Here is a 12,069-nt window from a genome sequence, read left to right on the forward strand (position 1 = left end):
CGGTGATGTCACGCCCAGCCAATGAGGCGCCCGCCAGCCCGCCCCTCCCGGCGCTGCAGCATTCCCCACAGGCACCGGGAACGGGCTCTTCCCGAGCAAACCGAGGGCTCGTCGTCTGCCCGCAGACGTGCTCGCACATTGATTCCCGCAGAAAATACAGCCGAGCACTGAACCAGCTGAGCGCTGCCCCGCAGTACGGAGGCAGCACGTTCAAAAGGGGCTATTGATTCAGGGCACCCAGCGGAAGTACCCTAAAGGCCCTGAATTTAGGAGAGCAGACACACCCAGTACTAGGTGAACCGCATCTTAGGCAAAGGCCATCTGTTACGTCCAAAGAAAACTTCCCAAGGTCGGATAGCCTTCCATCGGTGTCCGGGGAACCTCAGGTCCCTGTGCCGTTCCCTGCGCGGCTGCTCAGCGCGTCCGCTCCAGGCACTGCAGCACAGTGCAGAGCCCTCGGAGCACAGGGAAGGGCTGGAAGGAGAAGCGATAATGCTGCATCACCGAGCCAAGTGCTTGGCTTGCCAGCTCAGGCAAGGCAGCGAGGTAGCACAGACCCCACGGGATATCCCTGCGTGGTGCCATTCGTGCCCGTGGGTCCCTGGCGTGGCACGGTGCTCTGTACACACAAGTCCTCAGAGGACCCTACAGTGCCTTACCCATAAGCGTTCCCCCACGGCCAACCTGCACCACAAAACCCTGTGAGTGACTGCACCACAGAGTGAAGTACATCAAATATTCCCCCACTGTTTCCAGTAAATAAAACAAGAAGAGAAAGCACATAACATTTTTAAAACAACACACAGACTCAAGCCCCACACCTATTCTGCTTCCTTTTCTCAGCTGCTTGTTTGAAAACACCTCTCAGACAGAGGCGATCTCTCCACGCAGTAGCAGCAGAAGCCTTTTACTTATCGGAGGAAGATTGGGGAATCCTTTCTAAATCTTTGACCCAGGAATGCTGGTGTATCAATGTGTTTTGAGCAGTGAATGCTGAATGTAGTTACATACAGCTGTTAAAGTAAGCCACAGGTATTTTGCAGTGTTTTGGGATGTACAGGAAGAAGATGGGACTGTTACATGGGGCTGGGGACACCAGGCTATCAATCTACTCTGCCAGTAGGCTGGAGGCACCCACATTTAGTCATTAACCAAAGCAGAAGCCTTCATTTTTCAATGTGGTCATAACTGGATAACCTGGCTGATGAGATGATTTGTCATTTCACTGCCCCACGACAGGACAAGGTCAGGCTTCATTGCTTAGGAAAGCACATTAAGTTTTACACTCACATATATATTTATGCATGCTCTGATTTTCTGAAAACTGTCCAGAATACAGCACAGAATATAACACACAACACACGAGTCTCAGAGTGACCTGGAGGCAGAGCTTATGATTTACTGCTAACTTACCCAGCACTAGATGCTAGTCAAGTGGGAGTTAGCAAGGAGATGGGATTTACTTTCAAATAAGACTGCTGCCCACAATCCAATATGTTTAACAGAGGAAAATGGATTCCTCGAGAGAGACATGCATCTGCCTAGAAAATTTCACATAGCATTAAACCTGCAGAGGTGCTTGTCTGTCTGTCTGTCTGTCTGACAGCCTCACCACGATCCTCACTCAGTTTATTAAAGTCTCCCAGATCTAGAGGTATCCATAACAAGTCCAAAGCACTAGCATGTATGTGCATATATGTGTGCTTTAGTAGAAACTTCTATCCCAGTGGAGATTCTGATTTCTCTGGAATATTCATTTGGAAGAGTAAACAATTTCTCTTCAGCTGTACTTAAACATTTCTGAGTGTTGTTGGATTGGATCCCTTAAGTACTTAGCCAAGTAGGGAACAGAAACATGTATGTATGCAATCCACCAGTGGTTACACTGCCCAGTGTATGTAAAAAATAACAGCTCTACAACCTACCAAGGATCATGCTGGTTCTAAGAAGGTCATGATCACTCAGTGCAGTTGAATAGCAGGGAGGAAAAATTGTGGAATTCACAGAATAAAACTGCTCAGAGGTCACTGCCAACAGAGAAAACTTAGATCCTCTACTTAGGGCATGCAACCTGCTCTTGGCTTCTCTGGGAACTTCTCTGACTACTGTAACTCTGCCTGTGTCAGGTAGGCATTGTCCTCAGGACCTTCTCACCCAGATCCACCACCTTTGAACTGCCTCTTATAAGAAGAGGCACTCTCCTTATACAGTATCCTTTTCTTAATATATCCTCAAGAAAGGCTCTTCTTTCCCTTTCAATTTATAAGAAATATGATCTCTTACAGATCATTATTTCCTGTTCAAAGGACTCAGAGATGTAGGGGGAGGGGGCTAGAAGAGCAAGTTAAATATTTAACATCCATTTTCACTGTGGCCATCTGGTTTGTGAGTTTTCAGCATAGAACTGGGGGTACAGAAAATCCCTGTATGGCTACTGAGAAGTAACCACACAGTGATTAAGCAAATCCAGCTACTGCAGTATCTCTGAGTGGCCCTTGGCTTCCTGGAGTGGGGGATCTATGGCTGGCTGTGGCTTTGGAGAAGCAGCCAGGCAGACATAACGTAAATGTTCTCCCCCAGCCAATCCAAATGCAAGGAGCTGCATTTGTGAGAAATGAGCAGGCAGTTATGGGTCAGTAGCTGTACAGAAACTCTTGTGCTCAGACTGACTGCAACAACTTGATTTCAGTATAATTTAAATTATCTCAACTTGCTGGAGATGAAAGAGAAACTGGTCCAATATAAAATGGCACCTGAAAGCACAGGTTAAACCACACTCCACAGTTAAATAATATGATGGAGTTAGCAAGAAAATTCTTCCCTACTGGAAAGGAAATTAAAAGCAACAGTGACTCAAATGCCCAGAGGGAACTCAGTAAAGGTTGCCAAAAGCCCGCAGGTTTCCAAAACCAGAAGGAAACTATAAAATGACTTCGCTGTATTTGCAGTTGTCCGAAGTTTCTTCAGGGTTTCCTTTTGATATAGTGTGTGTAATTCTTAGTAATTAGTAAGTGGCACAAAAATTATAGAAATGAAACTGTTTTTCCTTGGTGGTTTTGGTTTTCCTGTTTAAAGCCTTCCCTGTGAATGAATTCCTCTCCAGTGAGAAATGATGGACGACAATCTTCTCCATGAAGAGTCTACCTGTGACTGATACACTGTCTCACAGCTGGACAAGAATTAAAAAATACATCAGCACTTTGCCCAATGCTTTTAGAGCTTTACAACATCGGTTACTTAAAAATATCAAGATCCCTTTATTATGTAGCAGGGAATTCCCATTGGAAATGGCTGTACTCACCATATTGAATGACTATGGCAGAAGTCTAAAGCAGAGATGATTTGTCGGAAGAACTTCCTGGCTTCTTTTGGTGTCAATCTTCCCTTTTTTACGAGATAGTCGAAGAGCTCCCCACCTGACACATGTTCTAGCACCAAATACCTAGAAAAACACAGTGCCAGGATTTTGTAAGTATGTGATCACACCAAGCCCCTCACACTCACACGGTTATATACAAACACCTCTGTTTATACGCAGTCAAGGAGAACACTTCCAGAAATAACAGTGGAAGAGAATAGGAATTTTAAAATCAGGAGTGATTCATATGTTTAACAGGGGTTCTGCAAACTTCAGACCTGCCATTGTTGGATTCAGTGTCCAATGTCGTAGCAAGACATAATCATAATCAGGAAGCTAAAAATTACCCAAAAGACCAGAAGAGGAAGCAGAGAATAATCAAGTATAAGCTTCCACAGCAGGTCTTAAAGCTATAGTGGAGTAACACTTTGTATCAATAAGCCACAGGTCCTTTAACCAAGCTGACAATTCTTTTATAAAACAGCTGTGGCAAAGCTCCACTCAGACAGAACCAGACACATGTCAAGAAAACAGAATGAATTAAAAGTAAGTGAACAATGTAGATTATGAAAAAAAAAAGAACTACATGTGTGTGCAGCCTATATAAAAGCTTCAGCTTTTGCTGCTGAACAGCAGTGATTTGCTGGAGCAGCTGCCTGGCCTTACAACTCGCAGGTGAAAAATGTGGCACTGAGTGAATAAATGTGGCATTGAGTGAATAAATGTGGCACAAAGGGGACCTAGGAGCAGGAGAGGAAACTCCTGACCTCATCCAGCACTCTTGGCAGTCATAGAGTGAAGAGTGAAACCTTCTGGAAGCAAAGGGCTTGCCATGGATGGACCATCTTCTTGTTTTAAGTAGGGCTAATGAAAGGCAGCCAAGCAGAGGAAGACAGTATAAATCTCTGGAAATGTTGCCTAATAGTGGGAGTGAAACAGTTTTCCCAGGGAAGTGGCAGGAACACCATCAACTGAACCCTTTAAAAACAAACAAGTTTGAGTGTACTTCTCAGTCCCTGCCTCCCAACAGCACATCAGACCAGGCTGAACTGTATGTGCAGTATGATCCCTCAAGCCCTTTGCTTTACAGCAGGATAGTTTTACTACCAGAATTAATCCAGCTCCTCAAATTTGAGTGGACAATGAAGAGTAATTAATCCAGGATACTGTCTTTTCTGTACCTCAAACAGCACAATCTCCATGGAAATTTCAGAATTTGAAATGAAAAGTGGAGAAGATTAATATAAATTTGGGGTCTTTATTAGTCCTGTTTTCAATGTTTCCAAAAAGCTAGGACAGTAGAAGGACTAAAAGCAGTTCTGAGGAAAGTAAAGCTTGCTCAGTGATAATGGCATTAGCCTTCAAGTTGCAAAAGTGGGACCTGAGCTCCTGGTCCATCATCATCTCCTGTGTAACTTCCATGTGTCAGTTCCCAGCTACAGAAGGAGAAAGCACTTTTCTGCCTTACAGAAAGAAAGACATTAGTATTGTCTTGCCGGATAAATAAGTACTAAAAGGGCACAAAAATTGGACAAAACTATAAAATTATGGATTTTAGGGAATTAAAATTGTAGTTTTGCATTTTTTGATCAAAGCTGAAATAGTTACAAGAAACATAGTAATGTTGACTTTTTTTTCCATTAAAATTGGTTAAAAAAGAGAAAAATCTTAACTTGAAAATCACATTTGGAATATGTGGGTTATCTTCTCGCCAAACAGATGAGTAGTTGCCCAGCTGTCTGCTGGGTACACCTTGGTAATTTGGAGATCACTTTTTATAGACATGACATTTTTTGAGCAAGTCATTCAAACACAGAAGAAAGCTGATACGCAGCACCCATAGGCACTGGGGTTTCTACGTTGTCAAGTCCCAATCCTTGATTTCTAAGCCTTGGCTAACAGATAGTCTGATACGAGGGTTTGCTGTAGCATTCATTCTCCCTCTCATATTAGAGACAGATCTGGATAACTATCCAACATGGCAGACCCAATCTTGGCATGGAATCAATCCTAAAATTCTTCTTGACAGCTTGCTTTCTCACTGTGCCCAGCAGAAGCTGGATGCAGCAGTGCATCTTGCCCCCAAAATTCAAACTGCTAGCTGCTTTCTTTTTCTGGGAGGTATCTTACAAAGATGATTGCAGTTACAGACATGCAGAACACCCTCCACACTGGCTTCAAACGAACAGTTTTTGAAAAATACAGACCCAGCATTTCTGTCACCCACAGCAGGAACTGCGAAGCAATTTATTTTCATCAACTTCATCTTATTAAAAACACTCAACAAAAATGCACTGACACGTATGAAAAATAAAACAAATTGAGAGACAGGGAACATTTACAAGGTTATTAATTTTTTGCTTGCCACCTAGAAGCAGTAGATATAATAATGGAAATGAACAGGGGAGAGCATTTGAAAAAGATTTGTGCCTATGACAAGTCAAGGGACAGAGAAGCACAGAGACGATGTATTCTGATCTGACAAAGCCCCCAACGTGACATGAGTGAGAAGGACGACAAACACATTCCTCAGTGGCTGAGTGCAACAAAAATGCTGCAGGGATCATTCCATAAGCACTATGTGGCTAAGCTGCAGCTACGATTTGTGAGTTCAGGTTGTTATCTGCCAGGCCTATTCCCTGTAGTACCTTGCGGGGTTTTTTAGGACAGCCCCCAACTAGGAGACTTTCTGTTAAACAAGGGCATAATTCAGCACCTGCCCCCATCTCTGTGCAAGCCAGCATTCTGCTGGCACATTACCTGGCACAGTAGTACACTTGTTCTTTCCAAACAGGCTGACAAGAGGGGTTTCAACATTTCCAAGTGTTGCACTGGTTCTAAGTACCACTGGACAGCTACACAAACCCCACTAAGTGGTGCATATCTGTATCTGCCCATCTGTGTGTGTGTGAGTGTGCCTAAGTGACTCCACAGAAGAAGAGAATAAACACTCTGAAAAGCCGAACAGAAAAAGCAAAGGAAAGAAAGAACATTATTCCCTAGGCTGGAAAATAAGACATACAGACACCACATCTTTCCTGAATCCATGTCACAGAAAAGAATCCAAATCTTCTATGTTCACATCAGCACCTAAAATCCTTTACTTTGGCAAAATGCTATAGGATTGGACGTATGCCAATGCCAGTTCTTGAAGGATCTAGGAGAAGGTAAATAACATGTAGCCTGTAGGGGAAAAAAACACGAAGCAGCATTTTCATGAGTCTCTCTTCCCTTTTATCTTTCCCAGATATGACAGGTTTTCACTTCATTATTGTACTACTTTTCCAATTTATTCTAAACAAGCAAGCAAATTCTGAAAATCCCAAAAACAGTAACCAGAACTTCTCTCCTATTACATTTAGAGATGAAAAGCAACCTATTGGTGAATGAAGTTTTGAGGGTTTTTAATCCTGTCTATGTAAGACTGACAGCATCAGTCTTCCTTCCCATTGTAAAAATGTAAGAAAACCTGCTCTGTAATAGCCATTTCAAGGAGGTTCAGGGAAAGGAAAGACCCAGTCTCTGGCTGGCAGCATGGGCACTACATGCTGTGATGATACAGACAGGACCTGTGTTAGGACAAAAGACTCTGTAAGAGCACTTAGCTCTCACATGTTGGGTGCTCTGGACACCAGCTCTTCTAATCCTTGCATTTCACATGAGAGAAGCAAGTTTTAACAAGCATTAACCTCCTGTTCTTTACTGATAGGGAACTGTGAAGCCAATTGACTTGTCCAGGGTTACAGTCACCCAGTATCAGCGCTGGGATTAGCACCTGTTATCCCTTGTGCCTTCTATTCCATGCTGTCCCCACCACCAATTTCCCCTTTGCCTGCTTGGACATTGGAAAAGCCAGAAAACATCAGAGTTCTGCAACTCAATATGAAGCCAGGTGTATGTTAAAAATAAAGTCTCAATTACTTTTTCCTCACTAGATATATTCTCTAGGAGGTTGCAAATATTTTTACAGGCCATAGCTCACTTTCATAGACACCAAGGTCCACATTTTGCATTATTTTCTCATCCCTACTATAAGCCAAGATGTGAAACTAAAAATCTCTAGTTGAGTTTCAGTTCTTGAAGGAGACAAGACTTTGATCTTTAAAGGCAAAGAAGCTGAATACTAAATACAAGAATAATTGTGTTGATTGGAAAGGAGCAGAGATTGCATCCAACAGCATTCTGTCTATTCCCTTTGCCATTTTTCCATCTGCATCCCATCATCACCACCTTCTCAATATAAGATTCTGAGTTCCTAACCTCAAATGACCCACTACATATCATCAGAGATGCAAGCTTAGAATAATTCTAGGCCTTTCTTTCTTTCTTTTTCTTTCTTTTTCTTTCTTTCTCTCTCTCTCTCTCTCTCCAACCCCCCCCCTTCCTTTTTTGTTAATTTTATTTATTCTTTCAGGAACCAAAATAGTAAAGTAATAAAAACCCTTACAATATAGCAAAGGAGGGATGATTTCTGCATGTGAAAGACATGGACAAGATGAATGTGGAGAAATATGGTCTTAGACTACCTTTATGCACCTCAGATTCCAGCTATGCCAGGAACTAGCACAGACCCCAGACCTCTCTAATTCACAGTAGCTTGACTGTGGTTTACTGTGGCTTGTTCTGTAGCCTAGACTAGAAATTTAACAAAAAAGTACTGTGCCTCTCCTCCTCATCACCTTAACTTGTCAGTATTGTAGGGATCACAAGGTGTGAGAGCCGACAAGTTTCACATTTGCAAATTTAAACACTCAGATAAAAAGTCAGTATTTTCCTTTTTCCTGAATAAACTAAGATGTTAGTTTCCAACTCTGGCATTTTTGGTTGTCCTATCATCAGCTCAAACACAAGGCTAAAACAAAACTCAGCCTCACAATCTCTTCACACTTCTACCTTTCTCTACCCCCAGGGATAACACTGCTTGGGTTCAGGCTTGTAGTGTGGGTGTTACCTTTCACTCAGGCTTTTTGTCAGGTCCCTACACCTTGGCTGTACTGGTATCTTTTAGATGTTTTCTTTATTATACCTCTAAGATAATGGTTTTCCTATCCATCCACATAGCTAAAATTTCATGTCTAAATTTAGCTAGGTATCTTGTATCTAAATTAATTTTTCATCATCATCACCATCATTGTATCTTTTACTTTGATAAATGCATTCTGGCTCCAGTTTTGGTGATTCAAAATAGATACCAGACCATCAACTGAAATATCATTTTTTTAGCTTTCCACTTTGACCACTCTTTCAATGCCTCCATTGTTCTCCTTTTTTTATACTTTATCTAGCTTCCTTCATTTCTACATACCGTATAGCCCCTTCTGTAACCAATCTAGGATCCCCTCCCTGGCCTTTGTGGTTGACTTCTGTCTCTGACCAGTCTTCAAAGCCAGCTTCCATCTTCCACTCCTTAAATATCTAGGCAAACAATTGTGTGCTCTCACAGCATCCCCTCTACACTTGGAAGAGCATCATTGTAAATGACACAGCTACATCATCAGTTTTCTTCAGCTCCTTTCTGAAGGCTGGTCTTTGCTGTGATGCTTGACAGCAGCTTGGACTTCCCATTCCCAATAGTTGCTTTGTGTGTGGGATTGTAACCTGGTTTTGTCTCCCATTCTTGCCCAGTGCCAGCACAGCAAGGACTTCTCCACGATTAGATAGATTACTGTTGCACTACACTCCTATCACTTAAAACGGCAAAAAAAGACACTTTTCGTGATTATTTCTCCTTTCCATCTGGTGGACTATACCACAGCTTCTTAAAAGGTGCCTTTGCCCATGCCCTGGGGACCTCTGAGGAATAATTCAGAGAGCCCTCACTGAGGCAAAGCAGCTACATGCTACCTCCAAATCAGGACTGTAACTAAAGAAACAGGCTGGCTCTGAGCAATGCCTGGAAAAATGCTGTTAAAGAAAGACTAACTGCCACAGAGATCACCAGGACCATTGTAGTGGTTTGATGCCCTCTTTACTAAAAACCCAAATTATACTAAACCATGACAACCATGCACTACCAGATTTTTTTCTGGCAAAATAACCAAAAAACCCAAACCCAAACGAACACACCAGTTATAATTCGTAAAGAACAAAAAGCTGTCTTTGAGCCAGTAGCAAAAATGGTGGGAAATATTAAAATTCTTGCCAGATGGGATTGCCCACAGCAGCCCATCAGTGGGGTATGCAGCTCTTGTTTTCTCAGGACAATTTACAAGACACTAACAGCTACACCGATTATTATTTGTTATTGTAGAAATGTTAAATGGAGAGATCTCTAGATGAAAGCTCATGCTGAAACACAAAGTATTTCAGGTAAGTATTTATAAATGCAAAAAATTAAGATTACCAAGAAACACTCTCTAATGCTTTAGGAATGAAAGTCAATTGGCACATCTTGTTTTAATTAGGCAATAGAAGGTTTGTCCATCAGTGCTTGCAGTTAGCTGTCTGCTAGGGAAGCAGTTAATAATTTGTTTTTATTAAATAATATGACATTTACATGTATAAAGCACAACTTTCCTTAACCTGAACAAGTAGGTTGATCTTCTACATAAGCCTGAATGTACCACTGGGCACCATCACACATCACTGGGCAATGCCCTAGAACTTTTACTATGCCCCAATTAAACTAGATATCCATGTGGCACTTGTTAGTTTTTAAGATGCACAACTTTAGCCATGCACTCCAGCAAGATGCAAAACCCAGTTATACAGAAAGAGATACACACAAAGACATGAAACATCAGGTGAGAATCTCCATCATAACGACAGGTAAGTCTTTAGTTCTCTTCTGTCCTGATGTTTACTGTGCCAACAGCTGTAAAACTCTCTTAAGTTTTGCCACAGAATCAAACACAAACTGAAATGGCTGCACCACAAATGGTAGGGGTTGGCACTGCCACAACCTTGATGAACCATGCTCCATCTCATAGTAATTCTGGCAGATTATTCACAGGGAACTGGCTACTGCTTTTGACCAATTTAGTTGAGAGCTAGAAAGCTCACTGCATTTCAAAGGGATATGTCTGGAACAACAGACAACGAAGAAAAGCTTTTAGAAGAAAAAAGACCTGGTGATTCTCCTGCCAGGCTACCACCCTACTTGCAAAATATCCTTCCATATATATATGGTTGAACATATACATAGCAGGGACGAGGTTAAAAGTTGCCCAAGCTGACATGCTCTGTAGTTCTTTGACAGCTTTTTCTCTGCACTGTTTTCTATTGATTAAATAATCTCTATCAGATATTAAGCCCCTTGTTATTGGTACAGCCTATACATTATTCAGAAGTTATATAATTTCTTATGGCGGGCATGAATTTTTAAACCCTTATTTGGCACTGGGCCAGGAGCTCTGTATTATTTCCCCCTCCCGCCCCTTGCCTGCGAGAAAATGTGCATGTGTTAGACTTCGTTTTTCTAAAAGACAATTTTAACTCGAGTTTGCATGTTTGAATGGATATTATATTTGTTTGCTGGTTACATTTGGGCATGAACAGGTTGGGGCTTTTGGGGAAAAGAGGTTGTAAGAGGTTATGCTGTTGAGCTCTGCACCTTTGATTTATTTGGGATGAAAGGTGTTTTGAGCAGTGCCCTCATGGTGTGTAGTCATGTATGCCAAGGTACTGCAGCAGCCATCCTATATGGGCACATGATATGGAATGGATTTAGTCAGAGGGATCCACAGCACAGGATAGGCAGAGCTGAGACAACACCCATCAGGCCACTGCTGCAGTTGTTAGTGACTGTATACTTTGGGGCTTTGCTCTTCAGAGCTAAGTGGCCTTTGCTGTAACAACCAGGGCCCAGACACACACGGCACTGCCTACCAAAGTCTAAAAGAGGAGTCAGGCATGGGAATATACTGTGGCTCTGAAGCTACATCTCAAAGAACTGCTCATGTCACAGAATTGCTCCACTATGGGCCTGTTTTTGCCCAAGCCCAGCATCGTGGCCTGGATGATATCCAAGCACACATTAGGCAGTGAGCAGAGGATACAGTCAGGCTTTTGGGTTGAGCTTATTAAGACCGTGTTGCACAGGGTATAGCATTAATTCCCACCACCAGCTCTGCAGGGCCTGCTCTGTGCCAGGCTGGTGTCCTTGTGAGCGGTGACACCTGCACCCCTTCTCTGGCTTCTGGCCAGCTCCTCGTCTCCAGACCCACCCTGAACTCCAAACCTCACATGCACTGGCTCCACTCCTACCACTGACTGGCTTTCTTCTGGCTACACATGCTTGTAACTCCAGACGGTCCTAAAACAAGTCAACAGCAGAAGACAAGGGGGTCAAAGTAGCTGGTTACAAATATTTTCCTTAGTTCTAATCAAGGCTCAGGTAAAATGCTATTCTGCCTTCCAGTCTTTTATTTTCTTTCCATGTATTCACAGCATCTGACATCCCACAGCCTCACTCCCAAGGTGCACGCCTACCACAAAATTAATTTTCAGTTCTGGGACTTAGGAGCCACTCTGACTTTCTGAACTCTCCTTCTGCCTTTAGACATGTTTCCCTGCAGACAGACTGAATGCCAAAGTCTTGGCCTACCACTAACAAGAACATGCAGAACCTTTTTTTCTCTTTTCTGCATCCTCTGGCATCTCACAATTAGTTTTCAACAAAAATAAACAGAATTACAGGAAAACCCTGCAGGAGAGGACAGGCAGCACAAAGGCCTCTGCAGACACCCCCAGAGCTGTAAGTCCTCGGTTCC

At 42.6% G+C, this 12,069-nt stretch overlaps 1 protein-coding gene across 14 annotated transcripts in view; it reads right to left on the bottom strand.

Annotated features, from left to right (window-relative positions):
• The window catches only part of BRSK2 (BR serine/threonine kinase 2), a 311,982-nt gene that overhangs the window by 90,803 nt on the left and 209,110 nt on the right, over positions 1–12,069 (bottom strand). For all 14 annotated transcript variants that reach the window (XM_017726636.1, XM_017726633.1, XM_017726637.1 and 11 more), the window contains exon 4: positions 3,302–3,442. In XM_017726636.1, coding sequence (XP_017582125.1) covers positions 3,302–3,442 — 141 coding nt within the window. The remainder of the gene's footprint in view (positions 1–3,301; positions 3,443–12,069) is intronic.

This window comes from Corvus brachyrhynchos, unplaced genomic scaffold (genome assembly GCF_000691975.1).
Source record: "Corvus brachyrhynchos isolate BGI_N302 unplaced genomic scaffold, ASM69197v1 scaffold62, whole genome shotgun sequence".
Lineage (NCBI taxonomy): Eukaryota > Metazoa > Chordata > Aves > Passeriformes > Corvidae > Corvus > Corvus brachyrhynchos.